Source organism: Pelodiscus sinensis, chromosome 3, assembly GCF_052426305.1.
Source record: "Pelodiscus sinensis isolate ZL-2025 chromosome 3, ASM5242630v1, whole genome shotgun sequence".
NCBI lineage: Eukaryota > Metazoa > Chordata > Testudines > Trionychidae > Pelodiscus > Pelodiscus sinensis.
In genome coordinates, this window is record NC_143054.1 from 85,390,052 (window position 1) to 85,413,772 (window position 23,721).

General features: G+C 42.1%; 1 protein-coding gene across 5 annotated transcripts in view; it reads left to right on the plus strand.

Annotated features, from left to right (window-relative positions):
- The window catches only part of KPNA5 (karyopherin subunit alpha 5), a 58,359-nt gene that overhangs the window by 20,394 nt on the left and 14,244 nt on the right, over window positions 1-23,721 (plus strand). The window contains exons 1-11 of one of the 5 annotated variants that reach the window (XM_006123053.5): window positions 38-178; window positions 2,558-2,691; window positions 5,316-5,417; window positions 5,495-5,594; window positions 8,867-8,961; window positions 10,727-10,858; window positions 12,492-12,580; window positions 14,295-14,394; window positions 16,774-16,937; window positions 18,453-18,531; window positions 20,914-21,039. In XM_006123053.5, the coding sequence (XP_006123115.1) occupies window positions 2,563-2,691; window positions 5,316-5,417; window positions 5,495-5,594; window positions 8,867-8,961; window positions 10,727-10,858; window positions 12,492-12,580; window positions 14,295-14,394; window positions 16,774-16,937; window positions 18,453-18,531; window positions 20,914-21,039 (1,116 nt within the window). In that variant the 5' untranslated portion in view covers window positions 38-178; window positions 2,558-2,562. Of the gene's footprint in view, window positions 1-37; window positions 179-257; window positions 464-485; window positions 654-2,557; window positions 2,692-5,315; window positions 5,418-5,494; window positions 5,595-8,866; window positions 8,962-10,726; window positions 10,859-12,491; window positions 12,581-14,294; window positions 14,395-16,773; window positions 16,938-18,452; window positions 18,532-20,913; window positions 21,040-23,721 lie in introns of those variants that run through there. The other 4 variants (XM_006123051.5, XM_006123054.5, XM_075924032.2 and 1 more) reach the window with 4 other exon arrangements.

Consider the following 23,721-nt stretch of genomic DNA (forward strand, 5'->3'; position numbering starts at 1 on the left):
CTCAGCAGCCCACCCCCCGCGGCGGGCCGGACCAGACCAGTCGCCGCTTGCTGGTCTCCGCGTTCCCGTCTCTCCCGCAGGTTTCGTTTCTGCTTCAAGTTCAACTTAGCGCGTGCGCAGTAGGAGACACTGGGATCACATCGCAGCAACCGCCGCCCGGAACTTCCGGTTTAGAAGGGTCCGTTTGTGGGTTTTTTGTTTGTTTCCCTTCCGCCTGCTCCTGAGTCCCTCCCCCCTCCGGGGCGTGGCCTGCCGTGAGATGCATGATGGGAGTTGTAGTGTTTTGGGGCGCTGCCGGCCTGTCATTGCGGGCTCTGCTCTGCCTACTTTGGGCGCGCGAGGTCTGCTGGGCAGGGGGGGGACAAGGCGGCCGGGGCGGAGGTCGCCATTTTGAATTGCGAACCACTCCGGGGAAGCGGAGCGGGGGCTGCTGCGGCAACAGGAGCCGCCGCCTCCTTAATGGGTGAGAGGGCGATGGGGGGCGGGGCGCGCGTCCCAGCTGGGGCCTGCCAGGGCCAAGTAGCGGCGGGGCAGGCGGCCCCTGTCACCTTCACCGGCCGCATCACGCCCGCTCGTGGCTCTCGGGGGTGCTCAGCGGAGCAGGAGCCGCCGTGCCCCGGGCGAGAGGTCACCGCAGCCGGGTGACTGATCGGGTGACGGGGGCGACCCGGGAGACTCGATGTCGTTGGGCAGCGGGATCTGCCCGCCGTGGTCGTGACTGCTGGTTTCCTGCGGCCGTGCGTGGGCTGGCACCGCGGTGCCTGGCCTGCTCCCGAGCGGGGTCTCTGCCTCCCCGCCTCCGGGGTTGGTTGGGCCTCATCGCAGGCCAGCACCAGCGGGGCTTCAGTTCCCGACTTATAAACCCTTTCGAGGCCTGTTTGCAGAACAGTCAGTTCCTCAGTCCGGGGGCTTTGCGAGTCTCAGGTCTATAACCCCTGTGCCCCTTTGTATTTCAGTTCCATGGCCTCGCTGCTGTTTGCTTTCTAGGGGCACTTGCCCTCACTGAGGGGTTTGGATGGACTTCATAGGGGGTTGGATTAGAAACCATTTCAGAAACATCTTGAGTCAAACCTCTGGAACACCACAGGTTTACAGCGCTGTGATGGGAAGGAAGATCATTGCATGAGAGTATTCCTGGGGACCCGTAAGGTGTCATTTTGCCAGGAGCTGTATGGCCAAGTAACGAAGATGACCTGTTTTAAAGATCTATGTAGTGTTGCTATAGCTTTAGGTTGGCTCCAGGATATTGGAGAGTCAAGGTCGGTGAGATAATATCTCTTATTGGACTAACTTCTCTTGGTAAAAGAGAGCAGCTCAGTGGAGCTTGAAAACTTAAGAGCTTTCTGAAAGCTTGTCCCCTTCACAAACAGAAATTTGGGTAATAAAAGATGTTGCCTCACCAGCCTTGTGTGTCAATCGCAGTTTATTTTCTAGGTGTCAGGATGCAACAGACACGGGAAACAACCCTGAGGTTACAAAGTGAATAGACTTTAGCAGAAAAATGAAAAGTTGATCGTGAACTAAATACGTTAATTAGCAACAACCTGGACAAAAAGGCTTTTACACTCTTGGGAAACTTGATCTTTATTGTTGGTGGGAGAGAATTCAACATATAAGCACTTATCATGGTACCTAGAGCTTCCCCTTTGGGTGATTAGTCACTTTTTAGTTTTCACGCTGAATTTTTAGTTGTGTGAAAAAAGTACCACCTTACTCAGACATCCTTATGTGTGTTCAGTGTTGTTTGATTATTTTGATAACAAATACCAATCTTTTAATTTGCCATTGTGGTTGCAGCTAAAAATAGAGGTAGGATTTTAAATTTTTTTGCACATCAATAGAAATTTTAACTAAGTTTCAATCATTTACACTATTTTAAAACTGTTGAAGGCAATGGGTTAGAATATATATCATTGACTTTTTAATTTGGTTTCTGCAGAACCATAATTGTTAATGATGCTACATAAGAAGGAAAGGACTCTTGTTGATACTTGGATCCCAGATTGTTTGTGAGGTGGACATGTAAGACAGACAAACTTGTAAATAGAGTACAATTTAGTATATTTAGAAACTAACAGTGAACATAAATCTGTCATTTTCAGTCACTTTTTCACATGAAAAATGCCCTCGCTTTTGATGCACAATTTATCGCCCATGTGTTTAGAAAATGGTACATAATCAGCACTTCAGATTTTATTTTGATAGTGACTTGCAGCTCGTTCACAGCATAGTGTTACACGTTTTTTCCAGCCCACCTTCCTCAGATGGCTAGTAGCTTCATTTTCCAGTAGCTGAGGCTTTTAAGTGTCTTTCATGGTTAATCTTGGGTAGAATGCATTGAAATAGTCTTAAGACAGAATTTACAAAATACAGATCTTTAGTCACTATATTCTTTGTTTTTGGAATTTTGGCAATGTTAAAAATGGTCTAAGCCTTGCCGAAAAACACAGGAAGACACAGCCCATGCCCCAAAGGTTCATAATTCAAGAAAAAGGGACTTAGGTCTCAAAATACAGATTCTGGGAGGGATGTAAAAATCCCATTATTTATGTTATAGACGCCATGGCAAGCCCAGGAAAAGATAGTTATAGAATGAAGAGTTATAAGAACAATGCACTTAATCCTCAAGAAATGCGCAGACGGAGAGAAGAGGATGGAATCCAGCTTCGGAAACAAAAAAGAGAAGAACAAGTAAGTTTCTAACCATTAAATGTAATAAACATGGTTGTCAACCAAAAGCTAAGGATATTAAATGGTTAACTGATAAGTATGCTGGGAAGATGAAGTACATTTACTGGTTAATTAGCTCTTGCTGGTGAACCCTGTTGGTGGTCAGCCTCAACTGGGGAGGAGCTGGTGACAGGACTTCATGGCTGCCCCTTCAGGCTGGGTAGCAGGCCCTGAGTTAAAATGGTTAACCATTTTAATACCCCTACTGGGAGCTTTTCATCATAAAACTTTCTTTCAATATAGCATTCGTATCAACAGATTGATTTTTCAGTAACTATTTGTTTACTATCAGAGGGGTAGCCGTGTTAGTCTGAATCTGCAAAAGCGGTGAGCAGTCCTGTGGCACCTTATAGACTAACTGAAGTGTAGGAGCATAAGCTTTCGTGGGCAAAGACCCACTTCGTCAGATGCATGTCTATTTGTTTACTAGAGTTTAGTTTCAAGGAGGAAATCAAGATGCTAACAGATACTTTGTGTAACAAGAATTGGGAGCAGTCTGTTGAAGCGTAAATATTACCAGTCAGATTGATGTATCTCCAGTATATAAACAGATATAGGAAGCTAGCACAGGTTGGACCTCTCTGATCTGGCACCCTCAGAACTTAAGTGCTCTGGAACCAGGGAGTTTGCCAGACATGGGGAAAGTCAATGCTCCCCTGCTAGCCACTGCCTGCTCCTGGACTCCTCTCCCTCCTGGTCTTTAGCAGACTGCTCCTAGGTTAGGGTTCCAGCCTGCCCCCGCTGCTGCCCCAACCCCCTGGGGCTCTCTAGATGCTGTCAGCCTCGCTGCTGCTGGAGCATAGCACCACTGCTGGAGCTCCTCAGCTGCTGGGTTTCATGGCCGGAGCTGTGCAGCTGGGGCTGGATCTCATCATCCACCTGGCTCTGCGGCCAGGGCTGGAGCTTCGCATCCAAGGCTGGAGCGGAGGGCCGGGGACAAAGCTTCCTGGCCACTGCTGAGACCAGAATGCCCTGCAGTGCCACCCATCCCCGCTCCGCTCCCGCCCTCCCCCCAAGACACACACACTGGGTTGCCGGTGCCCCCTAATGTGCTCTTACCTCACCGCCAGACCTCCCTTTTCCTGGACTATGTGGTCCAGGAACATCTGTGGTCCATGCTGAACCACGGTTGTTGTCAGACCAGCGAGCCTCGGTTAAGGGAGGTACAATATGCAGTGACCTGTTGTGATGTCCATTTGGAAACTACTTTTTTTTCTTTACAGTTTCTCAGTGAACTGCATTAAAATCATATATGAATTTTTGTCAGTTATTTAGTAATAAAAAGTACTTTATCTAATATGTAATCGTCATATGTAAAAAGAGCACAAAATTCCTTGTGAAACTTTGGGGTCAGATGGTCAAGAAAAGCATACAATAAATTAGTGCAACAAGCACCATTATCCCAGTTTGGTATCTTTAAGAAAACGATCAGTACTAGGGATGTTAAGGACTAGTCGACTATCCTATAAGCAAAGAAATAGTCGACAGGATAGTTGATTAGTCCCTCCCCCTTGCTGCTTCTATTAGTACTTCAAAGTGGCAGCACCACACAGAGCCTGGCATCAGCTGACCAGCACTGCCCCTTTGAAATGCCACTGCAGTGTTTGAAAGCGGCAGTGCTGCATGGAGCCTGGGGTCACCCTATTGACTAACTGCATAGTCGCTTCAAAAATGCATTGACTATTCAATTAGTGAATTACTCCTACTTAACATCCTAATTCAATACTCAAAACCATTGAGAAATTGGTTCATATCATAAGCCGTCCATTGCAAAATCTATTTTGAATTATAAGGAATAAAATAGGAAAACTATAAAGAAAGGGAATTTTTCTTTGTTTTTTTTTAACCCTCTTACCTTTTATTATATATTTCTTCTAATTCAATAGATTTGAAAAGTGAAGGTACTACAATAGCTCTTTCTGGGCTTACAACACCTCGGTGTTTGGGTTTTTCCTTTCTTTTAGGATCCCTAGTTACAAGAGTGATTGTGGAGGAGAGATCGTATATTGTTATTGTTCAAACTCAGTTTCACATATTTTTAAAAAAAATAAAATTTAAAAAATGAAGAGATTTCTATTGCCCATCTTAACCTACATGCCATACTGTTTCATATGATCTAACTTGACTGTATGAGGTTAGGTCTACTCTATGCCAGAAATTAGACTTAAGATATATAATTCCAGCTAGGAGAATTGAGGAATGAGTCAACATATCGAATTTCTGGGGCCACTCCACTGTGATGTCGACAGAAGAAACTCTTCTATTGACTTCCCTTACTCCTCACAACTCTGAGGACTACCAGCATTGACAAGAGCACCCAACTGTTTAATTTAGTAGGTCCTTAATAGACTTGCTAAATTGAATCCCAGAAATGGATCACTGGACTGTCGATCTTCCCTGAAGTATAGACAAGGCCTTAGATTTGTGGTGTTTCTGAGAATTTTAGAGAGATTCTCATTAGTGCTTTGGAAACTTATTTTCTTTGAACTTATTTTAAAAAATTACCCCATTATATGCTTTCCACATTAGTCTCATAAATTTAAAAAAGCACAAAACAATGTAAAATTTTACTTTTTTTTGTTTAGTTATTTAAGCGCAGAAATGTTTCTCTCTTGGGAAATGAAGAGTCTATGGTAGAAAGCCCCATCCAGGATCCTGATATCAGCTCTACTGTGCCTATTCCAGAAGTAAGTAATACATAAGTATATTTAAATTATTTTACAAATGTGCTTAAAATTGCAAATGATACTATTTACATTTTTAGGAAGAAGTTATTACAGCAGATATGGTGCAGATGATTTTCTCAGATGATCCTGATCAGCAGCTCACAGCAACACAAAAATTTAGAAAACTGCTTTCTAAAGGTAAACGAGTGTTTTACTTTTTTATGCTTCTTGCTCTATGATCATCTTAGACACATTAGTCAAAATTCAATGTATCTTGAATTTGCAACTTCAAAAAATCAAATCTTGCTGGAGCTTCAAGCTATGTTTGAATCAGTTGAGTGGTCATGTTCATTTGGACATCATTGTTAAACGTGAAAAGATTTGTTACAGTAATGTTAATTCTTTTTAACATTTTTGTAAAGTACCTTATTTTTTTGTAGTACAAACCAGTACTTGTATAGCTACAAGTTCAAATTGGATTTCTGGATATCTTATTTTATTGGTATAGCAGACAATATATTTTAAAATTGATAAAGGAAATATATTTACAAAAATTCAGTTAGCTTGTGGAGTTGATTGCCACAATGTATAATTGAGGTAGAGAGCGTAGTAATATAGAGAGAAACACTATACCTTTACACTGATTTATGAGAACATTCAGAACATCATTAGATAAGTATAAAACTAAATTTGGGATGGATCTGAATCATCATGTATTAAGGTAGTGGTTCACAAACTTTTAAGGGTCATGTCCACCTTGCCCCTCTCTGCATTTGCTACCCTCCCCCTTTCCCAGGGCCGGGAGCTAGACTAACACTGAGGCTGGGGTCAGAGCCAGGATGGAGCGGAGGGTGGAGAGGGGCTGGTGTGTCTCCCCCACTGCTCTTCCCATCATGGGGGCTGGCCCCTCACCCCAAATAAATTTGGATCCTATCTAGGCTGGTCCACTTTTAGGTTTCTTGCACCTTCTTGTAAAGCATCTAGTAGCAGCTGCTGTTTAAAAACAAGTTAATGGGCTAACGGATCAGAGATCTGATCTTGCATGATAATTGCTGTCTCCTAATTAAACCATAAAACTTCCTCAAGCTAGCAAACAAAGTGAAAGACACAATTTGAAGTCTAGTCAATTTAAAATAAAACAAGTTTCAAGCAGTTTTATGTGGTTTATTTGCCAATTTATATAGGGAGCTTTTGTCATTTTTAAATATATAAAAGTGTGGTTTAAAAAAAAAAAAAAAAAAAAAAAAAGAGCCACCGTGGCTTGGCTTAACCATGTAAAAGAAGCAGCGAGAGATAAAAAAGACATCTTTTTAAAAAGTGGAAGTCAAATCCTAGTGAGGTAAATAGAAAGGAGCATAAACTGCCAAATTAACTGTAAAAATGTAGTAAGAAAAGCCAAAAAGGAGTTTGAAGAACAGCTAGCCAAAAACTCAAAAGGTAAGAACAAAATGTTTAAGTACATCAGAAGTAGGAAGCCTGCTAAACAATCGGTGGGGTCCTTGGACAGTCGAGATACAAAAGGAGCACTTAAAGGCGAGAAAGTCATTGCAGAGAAACTAAATGAATTCTTTGCTTCAGTCTTCACGGCTGAGGATGTTAGGGAGATTCCCAAACCTGACCCATCCTTTGTAGGTGACAAATCTGAGGACTTGTCACAGATTGAAGTGTCATTAGAGGAGGTTTTGGAATTAATTGATAAACTTAACAGTAACAAGTCACTGGGACCACATGGCATTCACCCAAGAGTTCTGAAAGAACTCAAATGTGAAATTGCGGAACTATTAACTGTGGTTTGTAACCCATCTTTTAAATCAGCTTCTGTACCCCATGACTGGAAGATAGCTAATGTAATGCCAATATTTAAAAAGGGCTCTAGAGGCGATCCCAGCAATTACAGACTGGTAAATCTAACGTCAGTACCGGGCAAATTAGTTGAAACGATAGTAAAGAATAAAATTGTCAGACACACAGAAGAACATAATTTGTTGAGCAAAAATCATCATGGTTTCTCTAAAGGGAAATCATGTCTTACTAATCTATTAGAGTTCTTTGAAGGGGTCAACGAACATGCGGACAAGGGGGATCCGGTAGATATAGTGTACTTAGATTTCCAGAAAATCTTTGACAAGGTCACTCACAAAAAGCTCTTACGTAAATTAAGCTCTCATGGGATAAGAGGAAAGATCCTTTCATGGACTGAGAACTGGTTAAAAGACAGGAAACAAAGGGTAGGAATAAATGGTAAATTTTCAGAATAGAGAAGGGTGACTAGTGGTGTTCGCCAAGGGTCAGTCCTAGGACCAGTCCTATTCAACTTATTCATAAATGATCTGGAGAAAGGGGTAAACAGTAAGATGGTGAAGTTTGCAGACGATACTAAACTGCTCAAGGTAGTTAATATCAATGCAGACTGTGAAGAACTTCAAAAAGATCTCTCAAAACTAAGGGTACGTCTACACTCGCTCCCTAGTTCGAACTAGGGATGCAGATGTAGCCGACTGAAATTATTAATGAAGCGGGGATTTAAATATCCCATGCTTCATTAGCATAATCTCATCTGCATGCTATTCTGCTCGCCAACTGATTCAAACCAGTAAGTGCGCTCAGGGATGCATTAGTTCAAATCAAACCCTTTGGTTTGAACTAACGTTATTCATCAAAAAATGAGTTAGTTGATTCAAACTAACGTTTCCCGGAGCACATTTCCTGGTTCGAATCAGCTGGCGAGCGGAATAGAGTGCGGGCAAGATTATGCTAATGAAGCACGGGATATTTAAATCCCCACTTCATTAGGAATTTTGGTCGGCTACATTTGCATCCCTATTTTGAACTAGGGAGCAAGTGTAGACGTACCCTAAGTGATTGGACAACAAAATGGCAAATGAAATTTAATGTGGATAAATGTAAAGTAATGCACATTGGAAAAAATAAGCCCAACTAGACATATAATATGATGGGGGCTAATTTAGCTACAGCTATATTGGCGTACTATGGATTTATATAAAAGCAATAAGATATTCTCCGTCTTATTCTCTATCCCCTTTTTAATGATTCCTAACATCCTTTTGCTTTTTTGACTGCTGCTGCACTGAGGCAGCATTTCAAAAGGGCAGCACCACACACAGCCTAGGATCAAATAGAGGCAGCGGGGGGTGGGAATTGACTAGTTGACTGGACTATCCAATAAGCATTTACTTATCGGATAGTCGACTAGTCCTTAACATCCTTAGTTCTGTGCTGAGTGTCTTCGTGCTGTTTAGGTTTATATATTTCAAACTAGCTATTTTAGGCTTGTTCCTCTGTGCAAACAAGTCCTAAAATAATTAATGCGGGAATTAAGTTTATTTGAGGGTACACTTATGGCAGGAATGTCCTGAGAACTGTGCTCAGTAATCTATTTTATATTTGATATGATTCAAGCTGTTAGCTTTCATTTTCATTAGTGTAAATAACCTTCTTTTTTCTCCTAGAGCCTAATCCACCTATAGATGAAGTAATACAGAAACAAGGAGTTGTGCAGAGGTTTGTGAAATTTCTGGAGAGGAATGAGAATTGCACTCTACAAGTGAGTGAATTGTCCTCTATAAATGAATTGATATTGACTTTGGTTTGAGGATGGGGAATAAAATCTCAGAAGACAAAACTGGGGAGAATATGGTTTTAGAATTGGATTTAGTAATATATAGGCATCAGAGATTTGTAGTCCAGTTGCATTAGATGCCAGCTTATTGCCAGTTACCAGAAATCCTGACTTGGCCTTGAAGGGACTTCCATGCTATTCATTTTGTCATATATTGCTTCAGTGTGAATGGCTGAATAGTGTGAATTCTGTTCAAGAGAGCCCTCAAATTGGAATAGCAAAGTATTGATACAGATGTGTAAGCAAACTGACACAGCATCTGTCCACACTATCTGATTTGAAAATGTGGTTGTGAACATTACACACATCTTGTAAAAGGAAATAAGGAAAAAATGGCAAATCAAAACATTTCTATTTGACCCTCCAGAAAATCTTTATGAAGTTTCGAACAAACAATAGAATTCACCAAGCTCCACCCAACACTTCTTGCCTAATGGAAAATCAGCAGCAGCTGACTTGGGGACACCTGGAGCAGCTGCGGTGCTGCCAAGTTGGTCCCCGCAGCGCCGAGGTGCAGCGCTGCGGGGACCTACCTGGCAGCGCCCCAGCTGCTCTGTCCCAGGCGTCCAGATTCAGCCGCTGTTGAAATTGACGAGCAGCTGACTCCAGGAAGCCCGGGGCAGAGCAGCTCTGCCTCGGGCTTCCTGGAGTCAGCCGCTGATCAGTATCAGCAGCGTCTGACTTGGGGACACCTGGGGCAGAGCAGCTGGGGTGCTGCCGGGTTGGTCTCGCAGCGCCAAGGGTCGGCGCTACCGGACCAACCTGGCAGCACTCCAGCTGCTCTGCCCCAGGCGTCTCAGATTCAGCCGCTGCTGGTCAGTTTCAGCAGCGGCTGAATCAGGGACGCCTGGGGCAGAGCCGGACTATTGGAAGGGGGGGCTATGAGGTGTCTGGGATGGTATATCTGATAATCCGGCACCCCCTGGGTCCCAAAGGTACCGGATTATCGGAAGCTTACTGTATATCACTCTTGTATGTAAAGTTAAAGATATGGGTTAGGGAATGGCTTATGGTTGTAAATGTGCAAATATCAATGTCTGGGTGATCACCTGTAAACAGCCTCCTTTGTCCTTTAAGATTAAGAAGTGGTTTGTCTTAGGAAGACCATACCCCGTCACACAGGGTTTGAACGAGTCGAACTAAATTGGCTTAAAACAACACATTTAGTTAAATCAATGCAACTTTCATGTGCAATCAAAACATAAGAGCTTGTCTACTTGTGGAGGAGTTACTGATTTAGCATGTACTCCCTGAATAAGACTAAGCAAGCATGAAATTAAATAAGGAACAGTGATTTAGGAATAACTCCATGTGTAGATACACCCTAATCATGTAATCAAACCAGCAATCAAACCTAATCCTTTACTGTGGAGACACCCCAGAAAATCAATGTAAGATATGTCAACTCCAGCTACATCATTGTTGTAGCCGAGATTGCATATCTTATATCAGTTTTTCTTTGCCAGTGTAGACCTGGCCTAAGATGCATAAAAGGTACTAGATTATTTGGTTAATGTTAGTGACTGTTGTCTTTGTAAAAACATAGTAATGAAGATATTTATTTTTAGTATCAAAGAAGAAAAATCTAATTGGATAATAAACTGATAAAAATTCCAAGTACATAAAATCTACAGTTTAAAATGTTTTTGCTTTTCCATTAATGAGTACTGTATGTCTTTTTCTTCAACAGTTTGAAGCAGCTTGGGCTTTGACAAATATAGCATCTGGAACTTTTCTACACACCAAAGTAGTAATTGAGACTGGAGCTGTTCCAGTTTTTATTAAGTTGCTTAATTCAGAACATGAAGATGTACAGGAGCAGGTAAATATTTGTGGTTTTGTAATTTCTAAATAACTGTCCTTTTTCTGGTTCTTATATGTATGGTTTAAAAAGTTTTGAATGGTAGAATGCGTATTCTAGTTTATTATGACTCTGTAAAAATAAGGTTCCACACTACATGTTCCTTTTTTCCATCTCACGAATGTCTGCTTCTTTTCTGTGATGCCCTTATGCTTCCTCTTCATCCATTTACCTCTTTTATTGCATTCTATTTCCTCCTAAAAACATATTTTATCCTGTGATGCTTACAATAAGTGAGGGGAATCTAAGGCATTGCAACAGAAAAAATAGAATAATTTAACCTCCGAGAGAGCCATATGCTTTCTTGAGTTACCAAATGATCTTATTGTTTCCTTTATCTTTCTTCTTAACTTCTCTTCCATCTCTAGTGTGTCTTGGTGGCAGGTGTCAATGTGGCATTTGAGAGCAGGGACTGTCATTTACTTGTTTGTAAGATGCCTTGCTAATTTTGGAGTTCCTGATGTAACAATAATTTGACTCCTTTTTAGATAGATGTTTGCAGTTTTGTTGCATAGCCAAAGGAGACTTTTTCCTTAATTGTATATCAATAGAGGCTAGGGATGTAATAGTATAGTTGATTAACCAGTAAGCAAAAGCTAATAGACTACGCTCATCTCCTCCCCATGCCAGTAAATTTTTTAGCAGGCTGACCAGCTGCATGGCTTAGTCCTGGCTTGCACCAGATCTGGGACCTACCCCTGCTATGTCTCTGCATTCAAAGTGCATAAGGTAGCCTGGCTCAGTTCCGGCTCGTGACAGGTCTGGGAGCTCAGACATCCACGCCCCTTCCCCTCCTCCCCTTGGACAGGGGCTGCTACCACCTCTGTATCAGAAGCAATAGTGTGGGGTGGCAGGAAGCCGCTCGAGGGGGAACAGGTTTTTAAATTGGCTCCCCTTACGGACCAGCTCCTACCTGGCACTCCACACTGCTGACTCGGGTACAAAGATAGCAGCATGAACTGGCAAGGGGCTCCTTGGGAGTGGGGCCAAAGCGCACTGGCTCCCAGCCCCACCTCCAGGTACTATAGAATACTTGAGTAACCAATAAGAATTCATGAGGTTAATCAGCTATTCAATTAACCAATATTTAACATCCCTATAGAGGCTTACAAATCTGCTGATACTCATTTTATATTTATGGATATGAATATCTGCAGACCATTTTGTGGATCACGGACTGGATATGGTTACAACATTTTTATTGCCACAGTGCTCTATATATGGAGAACAGACTTCATTGCAGAGAAAATGCAGATATATTTTTATATTTATTCACACTATAAAATCTGTAATGAAAGATTATATAATTATTCAAATTGATATTGTTTGATATATGGCCATTATAAAGTCTGACAAAAGCTGGCAAGCCCTTTTTGGTTATGATTTAAGAAGTATACAAGTTTGATTTGTGAAAGCTGCACAATAAGAGTTATATAATAATTGTGTTTAGATAACTATAATAATGAGATTTTTTTTTTACTCTATCATATTTGCCATGGGCTGAAAACATAATGCATAGTCTACACTATAAAGTATTTTAAATAAACTTGTATTGTGTATATGTTAACTTATGTTAGCATTTTGCTTTCTAAAGGCAGTGTGGGCTCTTGGTAATATTGCTGGTGACAATGCAGAATGCAGAGACTTTGTATTAAACTGTGGAATACTGCCACCACTATTAGAGTAAGTATTTAAACCACTATTGTAAGTAAAACATACAGTTCTAGAGAATGGGAACTGTACACTAAAAGTTATTGTATGTGTATGTATATATATGCATTTTAAATAAACATTACATAGGCTTTTTTACTGTCTGTAGGAAATAGCTGAATGTAGATTGTCATTTTTGCTTTATTAGCTCTTAGACAAAATAAAAAACCTGTATCTGTTCCAACACTTGAATATCTAGGCTTAATTTGTTTGGGTTTTTAATTGATTTACAGATGGCATGGTATGGTATTACCACCCTTCTGCTCTGCTGCTGGTGGGGGACTGCCTTCAGATTATTTCTGAAGATACTGCAGAAGTAAGGGTGGCAATACCACAAACCCCTTAAAATAACCTTGTGATGACCCTCTTTCCTCCCCATCTCTGGCAACTCTCTTTTAGGTCAGAACCGTCAGTTTGAGAAACGCTGGTCTCCTCTGTGAAATCTGAATAGTATAGGATAAAAGCACACAAAAGGTCAGATTTCATGGTTCCTGATTTGTTTTTCATGGCCATGAATTTGGTAGGGCCCTACATATAACTCCATCAATATTACCTATACATAAATTTCACGATGCTTATGATGACCAGTGAGCTGCTGTGTCTCAAGAGACCTCACATGCAACTCTTTTAAGTTTTTACTATGCATAAATGTGACATAGATGATCCCTATAAACTGTACATCATTATGACCCCTGAAATTTGACACCCAGAGGCCCCTGGGTTACAGAGTTATTCAGAAAGAGCTGTTGTGAGGGAGGGATAGCTCAGTGGTTTGAGCATTGGCCTGCTAAACCCAGGATTATGAGTTCAATCCTTGAGGAGGCCATTTAGGGATCTGGGGCAAAATCTGTCAGGGATGGTACTTGGTCCTGTTATGAAAGCAGGGGACTGGACTTAATGACCTTTCAATTCAAGGTCCCTTCCAGTTCTAGGAGATAGGCATCACCATTCATTTAAATTTGTATCCTATGTTAATTATTATACTTTTTCAGATGTAGAGGAGCTCTAAGAATTTGTAAAAAAATTTGTAACCTCAGTGATTTGCAAACAACTTGAAAATGACAAACATAGGACAAAGTAAATATCGATTACCTTTCCAGTTTTTGCAGTCCAAACATTGTAGCATTGTGAACTATATTCAGATAATTATAGTCATGAGCTTTTTTACTCCATCATAGGAGTGCTTAAAAAGTAAATTTAGATTTAAAAAAAATTTTAGTAACTTGCTCTAGGGAAATCTTTTTTAAAAAAAGGTTGGTCTGAATGCGTTCCTTTAAATGAAAGTACCTAAGTTATTAAGGAAGGGTCCCCCTTGCTGTTCCTTGCTCTTCCTTTTACCAACGGCTATTTTGCATTACAAGAAACTTACTTGCTAATATTTTTCATGTAAGCAACTGCTTTACTTGCCACAGCAGTGTTATGTAATTGTGAATGAGAGAGGAGTAGCCACTCGGTAGTATATGGGAAAATATGTGGTTCGCAATACGCAATCTATTAAGATGGTCTGTGCCATGAGATTATTTCAAATCAGACAAAAAACAGTGCTTGCAAGAGAAAAACAATTAAATTAGTGCACTTAGATAGGAATTATTTCTAGACTTCTGACAGTACTAACAGTTCTAGGAAAACAAGGGAATACCACTTCTTGGTAATTAATTTAATTGATATTTGTTTTCTTGCTTGGCAGATTATTAACAAATTCAAATAGACTTACTACAACTAGAAATGCAGTCTGGGCTCTGTCAAATCTCTGTAGAGGCAAGAATCCACCTCCAGACTTTAGTAAGGTATGAAAGGTATCAAAATATTTCACTTTTAAAAAAACTTAGAAGGGGAATTGTACTTGCAGTGGGATGTTCTCATGAAGAGAAAATCTTGTAGCTAACCCAGTCGGTCTCCAGGATAAAAGATTTTTTTGCTACGAGAAGATATGTTTGCAGTAGATGCAGATGATCTATTCTTTTTATTCTAAACATGATTTAAATTAAGGGTTTGCCAATAAGTAGCCATGGTTCTGTGTGACACTAGGGATGTAAGTGACTAGTTGAGTAGTCAACTACCCGATAAGCCTATGATAGTCAAGTCATTCATGAGCAGTTGCTGAAGTCATGGCTGTGGGAGGCAAGCCCCCAGCCCTGCCCCTTCTTCTGAAGCCCCACCCACAGGGAGGCAGGGCAGCATGCCATGCACACACTACCCCTCCCAACCATGGGGAGAGGGGGTGAGCAGGTGGGCGTACGCCCTGGGGCATTGACAGGGCAGGCACTGGGGGCAGCAACACTACACCTCAAAACACCTACTACAGGCATTCTGGGGGCAGAATGCAGACAGGGCTTTGCCTGGTGGTTTGGGAAGGCGTAGCCTTCCCCTGCCATACATACTGGATGCCCATGAAGTCACTACTTGACTTAAAAGCTGGTTCCCCCTATCAGCATCTCCAGGGGTCAAGGGAGGAGAGGTACAACGGGGGACTGGGCGCAAGCCAGGACTCAGTTGTCCCGGATGCCTGGTCCCTGATGCTGCACCTCTGCCTTTTAAATGTAGTAAGAGCCGTCCAGCTCTTACTGCATTTAAAAGGCAGAGCCACAGTGGGGTTGGGTTCCTTGGCTGGGAGCTAACCCCGCTGCAGTTTCCCTCCTTATCGACTAATCGAGTAGTTGATGGAAATTCCATCGACTATTCAATTAGCTAATTAAATGCAATTTAACATCCTTACACAATAAAAAAAGGTAAATGTTGCTATAGTCTATCCAGAGTTTTGTGCATTTCTGCTGACCTTAACGCTAATGTGAAGAATACTGATTCATTTACTATCTATACCAAATCCAGTGTGTATAAATAAGCTCTGTTAATCTTTTTATCATGCTTCCTATAAACCAAAGAATAAACTATTAAAAGTAGTTGAAAAGTGTCACTTTTAACTTTTCTTTAACTTAGTCTGCAATATCTTGCTAGTGAACAAGGTTCTAGTATTTTGCTACAGTTCTTCAGCAGATTGTGGTTGTTTTTTTAACTTTGAAAAATCAATCCATATTCATAATATAAATATTTGTTTGTAAGCAGGGAACATTTTTGTATCTTTATGCTAAAGCTTTTAAATAGTTTATTTCACTGAAGTAAAATCAGTAGGTGTTCTTAAGAGGGGAGTGCAGGCAGGACTTTTGGGTTATAGTCTCAATTCTGCCATTGGCTTTGACCTTGGATAAGTGAATTGCTTGCACTCTCAATTTCCCTTTTTGCAAACCTATTTTCATAGTGAGAGTGATTATTAATGTGCTACTTTAATTTTCCTTTTGTGGGTGGATGTTAACAAAAAGGATGAGGAATTTCCACATATTGCTACTCCTACTTTATAAGATACTGCCTTCAATAATAGCCCTTTGTGCTAGTGCGGAACAAAGGTGCTTTTTGCTACTTACTTATTCCTTTCTTTTAGCAACTGCTACTCAGAAGTTCCTTTGTCTTTCATGATAGCAGCGCTAAAAGGAGGTACAGGAAGCAAAACTAAGTAACAGCTGTCAGATGAAGAGAAAAGGAATCTTAATCCCTGCAAAGAAACCAGTATTCCCAACGTTGACAATTGAGGGGAAAACTGAGGGGTGAGGTGTGACTAAAACTGGGTGCTTCATCAGATAGACTCATATCCATGCGGAGATGGTAGGAGGATGTTAGGTTCCAAGCTCTGCCCAGAGACTGCAAATGAATGGGAACTGAGATAAGACGTTTGCCTGGCTTGGCTCTGAAAACTCAATAGTGTATGGGCAGCTGAGAAATGCATGAACCCTTTTTGTAAGGTGATTATTATAATACAGTTTCTTCAGGTGGATAGGCTGAAAAGCAAGCCTTACCTGATAGTTTTGAAATATGAAATAAATCACATCCTTTTCATGCAAAGAGTAGCATTACTGCAGGGTTGCAGTGTCTTTGTAGCAGACTTTGTGATAAAGTAAAGGTAATTCTTGCAGGATTCTGAATTGTGGTATCAGTCATCTTTAACCTCTGAACATAGAGCAACCCATTCTGAGACTATATGCCTCTGCTGCTGACTATACAATGCATGTTGATAATGTAACGTAACTTTTTTTTCTGTTAGCACAAGAAAAACAGACATTTTAAAACAAAAAACAGAGGAAACATCTAATCATGTATACTTTTTTTTAACCTAGGTTGCTCCTTGCTTAAATGTTTTATCAAGACTGTTATTTAGCAGTGACCCAGATGTATTAGCAGATGCTTGTTGGGCCCTATCTTACCTTTCAGATGGACCCAATGATAAAATACAAGCAGTTATTGATTCTGGAGTCTGTCGAAGATTGGTGGAACTTCTTATGTAAGTGTCTTTAGTCAGCTCTCTATTTTAGAATATTGCCAACATGAACATAGACTACAACGGTGGGCGTACGATATTGATGGGCTGTCCTTTAGGCCAGGGCAATAGTTCTCAACCAGGAGTATCCAGTGGCTACATCAACTGATCTAGACATTTGCCTAGTTTTACAACAGGTTACATAAAAAGCACCAGTGAAGTCAGCACAAACTAAAATTTAATACAGGCAGTGACTTTTGTATACTGCTCTCTATAGCATACATTGAAATGTAAGTGCAATATTTATAATCATTTTATTCATTTTATAATTATATGGTAAAAATGAGAAAGGAATCAACCTTTAATTAATAACATGCTGTAATGTCTGGTTTTGAATGGAAGTAACGTTTAACAGAGTTGAAACTTGGAGTATGGAAGACAAATCACATTAGCCTGGAAAGATTGAAAGTCACTGTTCTAGGGTTACTCTTATTTTTTTTCCTGTCCCCTCATATGGCCTATGTAAAGTGCCTGTTCTTTAGCTCAGGAACACTGGACATAGCTTTAGTTTGAAGCTTTTCAGTGCTGGTTCAGGCTTGATCACCTCCTTGAATTTTTCCTAGGTTGCTTATGAAAGATGCTTCTTTCACCGCATTTTTAACTTGGAAAGTAAGGGATTGTGCTTTAGACATGAATTAGCCTGAAAACTTCAGTTTTTGAATTTCATTGTATTTTTATTTCTTGCTGGTAATAATACAATCTAAGGGATCCACTAGCAGAAACATCAACTGATACTGGGAGCATAAATCCCAGAAATAGACTTGTGCTATTTTTCACATTGTTCCAGTTTACTAGGGGACGCTTCATAGACTGCCCAGGAGGGGAAGAAAACAAAAGGCCACTGTGCACTTTCAGACTGTTGAATAGCAAAAGTATGGATCCCTGAGCTGCTCAGTCAGGACTACTCCCTATGAATAGATGTCTACGGTATCTATAGGGAGAGAGGGTTAGACGTGGCTATTTTTTTCCCCTGTAATGATTGGTGATGAACAGTTTAGTAGACTCAGGTTCAAATTGGAAACCAGGGAATGGAGTGGAGGGGTGTTCATCTTACTGATTTGTAAGAAAGGAATGGAGTCTGCCTCCTAGAAAACGAGTTGGAGAAAGGGAGAAACAATCAACTTCACTGCCTTTCTTTTTAGGGGGGGATTTTGCTCAGTTAATTGTCATTGCCAAAGGCCCAGTTACTCAGAAATTCAGGCAGGATGAAGTCAGTCACATCCTTGATTTGTAGGCATAACTTTCTCTGTGACCAACCATGATTGTTGCAACTTGTACAGGGAAATTATTCCTTTAAAGTCAGCACTTGTATTTAACAGCTGTGGAAGAGAATCTGGGCATACAGTGCAAGATTGCTAGAGAGGCTTTTGTGTAGCCATGGCCATGTTTAAGTCCTATCAGAAGCCTAAAGCCATCCAGCTGTAGTTAGTGTATGAAGTTTGGCAACCTCAAGCAGTTTAACGTTTGTACTCTTTCTAGGCACAATGATTACAAGGTGGTGTCTCCTGCATTAAGAGGAGTTGGAAATATTGTGACTGGTGATGATATTCAAACACAGGTAAGATCAGTTTTTAACTTGAGAAATATTGCTAATTTGGAAAAGAATATAGAATGTTTTTGGAGTAGGAATGAATTGTGCTACACAGAAAATAAAAAGAGGCTGTTGCATTCATATGTTTATCTAGCAACACGTGTTCAGATACTGTAGTGAAAGGGGCCATATAACAATTGACACCTTCTGTGTTACCAGTCTGAAAAGATATTAATAATTTTGGCCAATGAGTTTTACTTGTAATTGCTATGAGGATCAGCTTAATTTAGTCATTCCAGTTCTATGGATAAAATGCTGTTCCATTTCTGAATTTTACTCTTTTGTTTTCCCCCAGATCAATACATTTTCAGTAATTATTAATGGGAGTCATCTATATGTAATCAGGGCTTCACAAGCGGCGGCGAGCCCTGCTCGCCAGCTGCATTGTTTGGCACACTGCGCTGCACGGCTGCACCGGGCTAAAATCTACTCGCCATGGGCGAGTAGATTGCCCTAATTGTCAAGCCCTGTATATAACCCATTTGGACAAAGTGTCATTAGTAGCCATTCTAGTTGTTGTCTTAGAGACATGTGCAAACTGATTCAGAACTTTCTCTCTTTTTCCATAAAAATTTCAGCCATATAGACTGGTCAACATAGACCATAGTTACAGTCCATCTCAGTATAGACCTTATAAATCACAAGCAAGAGACAAACCTTTTATATTAACAAAAGCTTATAAAACAGCTTTAGTTTCCTATATAGGAAGTGGACTCCATATTCTTCTTGTATTTGCTTTATATAGGTGGTATGCCATTTGTCCATGAACCTGGGGTCCTACTTGTATGAAGCTTTCTAAAGATTAGTCAAGTGATGACACTTAATTTGAGGCTCTGCAGATACAGTCCCTGCTTTAAGTAGTGCTTACTATCTAAGGGTACGTCTACACTAGCTCGTTAGTTCGAGCTAGGTAGGGTAATGAGGGCAAGCGGAGTTGCAAATGAAGCCCCTGATTTAAATATCCCGGGCTTCATTTGCATGTTCCCGGGCTCCGCCATTTTTAAATCCCCCCTAGTCCGAATTCCGTGCCCGCGGCTACACGTGGCAGCGGAGTAGGTAGTTCGAATTAAAGATCCTAATTCGAACTACTGTTATTCCTCATTCCACGAGGAATGGCTCTGCCTGCCACCTGAAGCAGCAGCGCAGCATGGCAGGGGCCTAGCTGGGAGCGCACTGGCTGCCAGCCCTGCCCCCAGGGAGTATTTTAGTAACCATGTAAGTGCTAAAAATTGCTGCGTCTATATGATAGCATTTATTTTAGTAATCTAACATCCCTAGTTGTGACCTGGGGCAGAGGATTTGGGTGCAGGGTGTGGAACAGGGTACTGGTGCAGAGGAGGCAGAGGGTTTGGGTTATGTGAGATACGGGTGTAGGAGCTGGGGTTGGGGAGGGGAGGGCAGAGGGATGGGCTGATGTGCTAGAGGCAGGCACTGGCCTGGAGACACTTACCTGGGCAACTTCTAGCAAGTGCCAAGATTTTGTGACAACCTGGGTGTGTCAAAAGAAAAGGGAGGGAGTCAAAGGACTGAAAATAAAGGACTGAGAGATGGAGATATTATCAAACTCAGTGGAAGGAAAAAGAAAGAGGGCTTAGGAGGAAAAGCAAGCTTCATGTTTAAATTGAATAGATGATGGTGCTGCATATGTCATATGTGAAGAGTGATTTTGTTGTTGAGTCACCATCATATAGTTATTGAATCTGCGGAGTATGTTATTTCACCAAAGAATAAGTAAAAGAGAAGACCAAATGGGGGGGAAAAGCACAAATAAAGATGGAGTGATAAGATGTTGTTAAGAGACTGAAGCAGCAGTTGGTGGCAGAAAAAGAATCAGGTCAGGATAAGGCCACAAAAGTTGAGGAGAATGGTTCTGTAGGAATTTGATTTGTATATCCGAGTGCACAATTTGGCCCTTAATAGTTAAATATGTGTGTATTGAGGGTTATTATGGGGAAAATGATACAGGACTCTTTAAGACAGCTTATTTTTGCCATTTGTTTGTTACTGTCATGTTCATTTAGTTGGCTTTTGGATTTAAGTTTCAATGACTTGTGTGTAAACTAGACATATTCTCACTCACCTAAGTTATTTAACAATTTGTATATTAGTCTTTCATCTGCTCCTCTCCCTTCACCCTGCCCCTCCATTACAGCATTCCTGTTTTGGCCTAATTAATTGCAGCTCTCCCCTAATCACCAAATTGTCTATTTCTGTGTCATTATGTTGCTATTAAACTTCTTCATTTTGGAATACAGTCTCTAAGTTCCAAAAAGTATTAAACTATTCTTATAAAGCTTGACTTTCCTGAATTCAACTGTGAACTGTCTTTTTCAACTTAAATTATTTTAGGTAATTCTAAATTGCTCTGCGTTACCCTGTCTCCTTCATTTGCTGAGTAGTCCTAAAGAATCCATTCGAAAAGAAGCATGCTGGACTGTTTCTAATATTACTGCAGGAAACAGAGCTCAGATTCAGGTAATAAAATGTTAGTAATATAACCATCTTCTTTTGAACTAGCAATTTGTGCTTTTTCTCTTTGAAGGAAAAGAAGAGGTTACTCACCTTCGGTGCAGTAACGATGGTTCTTCGAGGTGTGTCCCTGTGGGTGCTCCACGTCTGGTGTCGGGCTGGTCCCGGCGCCGCAAATCGGAGCTTGCCATAGCTGTCATCGACCGGGTCGCGCATGCGCGAGCAGTCTTCGCGCCTTTGAACAGCCGCGCGCAACCCGGTCCCCGCCAGTTCCCCTCGCCGCCATCTGAAAAAGATAATACAACAAGATTCCGTAGCGGGGAGGAGGGCGGGTCGTGGAGCACCCACGGGGACACACCTCGAAGAACCATCGTTACTGCACCGAAGGTGAGTAACCTCTTCTTCTTCTTCGGGTAGTCCCCGTGGGTGCTCCACGTCTGGTGACTCCGGAGCAGTAATCCACTAAACGTGGGCTACGGAATCACTAATGCTGTGGTTTGGCAGCACTGCTGAGGCTAGGGCCGAATCAGAAGCCAAGCGCTGCACTATCGCGTAATGCCTTGAGAATGTTGTGTTGGTAGACCATGTAGCCGCACGACATATGTCACGTAATGGGACTCCTCTGACAAAGGCCGTTGACGTAGCCATTGCCCGCGTAGAGTGGGCTCTAGGCTGTGTTAGAAGCGGTTTCTTAGAAATGTTGTAGCAAGTAGTAATACAAGAGACGATGATCTTCGAGATGCGTTGGGCAGATAGGGCTTGACCTTTAGAGTGTCCCGAGGTGGAAACAATAAGACGGTCCGTTTTCCTAAAATCACGGGTTCTATCTATATAGAAAGCTAGCTCCCTACGGACGTCTAGAGTGTGCAAGAGAGCGTCCTGTCTTGACGTGTGAGGTTTTGGGTAAAAACATGGCAGAACGATCGGTTCATTAATGTGAAACTCAGTACAGACCTTCGGTAGAAAGGCTGGGTGAGATCTCAATGTTACAGCGTCCTTAGTAAAAACTGTATACGGGGGTGATGACATCAGTGCTGCGAGCTCACTCACCCTGCGTGCCGACGTTATAGCAAGGAGAAAAAGTACTTTCATTGTAAGGACCGGCAACGGTATGGTTGCTAGAGGTTCAAACGGGGGTCTTGTTAGAACATCTAAGACCAAGTCGAGACTCCACGCAGGTGGCGGGGGCCTAACTGGTGGATTGAGGTTAACGAGACCTTTAAAGAATCTTGTCACCACAGGATGGGAAAAAACTGACTTCCCTTCGATGGGAAGGTGGAAGGCCGCAATTGCTGCTGCATGGACTCTAAGCGATGATATGGAGAGACCAGACGTCTGCAGCTGGAGAATATAATCCAATATGACATTCAGTGGTGAAATAAAGGGGTCGAGGTCCTTAGGAGCGCACCAGCGAGTGAATCTCGACCATTTAGAGAGAGAGGTCTTTCTAGTAGATTCTTTCCTGCTATAGAGCAAGATGCGCTTTACCTGGTCTGAGCAAAGCATCTCGGACGTGCTGAACCATCTACCATCCAGGCTGTTAGGTGTAGGGTGTCCAGCCTCGGATGAAGAAGGGAGCCGTTCTGTTGCGACAGTAGGTCCGGTAGATGAGGAAATCGGTACGGTATCCGTGTCGAGAGCTGCAGGAGGGTCGAATACCATGGTTGCCTGGGCCAAGCTGGGGCTATGAGCAGTACTCGTGCCTTGTCCATGACAATCTTCTCTAGTACCCTGGGAATGAGCACAACAGGAGGGAATGCATATAACCGTGATGTTCCCCAGTGAAGAAGAAACGCATCTCCCAGGGAGTGCGCGCCCACTCCCGCTCTGGAGCAGTAAGCTCTGCATTTCGCATTGGTCCTTGTGGCAAAGAGATCTATCTCCGGTTGACCCCAGCGGTGAAAAGGGGGTAGGAGGACATCCGTGCGAATTACCCACTCGTGGTCCTGATAAAAATGTCTGCTTAGTGCATCCGCGATAGTGTTGTCTGCACCGGGTAAGTATGCAGCCACGAGAAAAATGTCGTTTCGAATGCACCACTTCCACAGTCGAACTGCCTCTGCACAAAGGGATCTGGAGCGAGCACCGCCTTGTCTGTTCACATAATACATCGCTACGATGTTGTCTGTTAGAATCCTTGTCGTTGTGCCTTTTATGTGCCGCTTGAACCGCCTGCATGCATGAAATACTGCCCGCAGCTCGAGGAGGTTGATGTGCAACAACATCTCTGCTGGGGACCAGCGGCCTTGAGCCTTTTCGGCACCCATGTGAGCACCCCAGCCCATGAGAGACGCGTCTGTGGTTATCTCTCTTGCTGGTTGTGGAGCGTGAAACGGAACCCCTGATAACATGTTGCTGGGGTCGGTCCACCAGTGCAGGGACTGCTTGACTTGCACAGGAATCACCACGGTTTTGCGAATACTGTGTCTGACAGGATTGTACACGGTGGTCAGCCAATGCTGTAGGCACCGTAAATGTAATCTTGCGTGCCGCACGATGATCGTAGTAGCCGCCATATGACCCAAGAGCTGCAGGTATACGCGGACTGGTAGTATAGGGGACTGCAAAATCGTTGTCACCAAGTCTTTTATGGCCTGGAAACGCTCTACCGGCAAATGCACTCGCTCCTCGAGGGAGTTCAGCCGAGCTCCTATGAAGGTAAGGATTTGCGTCGGTTGCAGTCGGGAT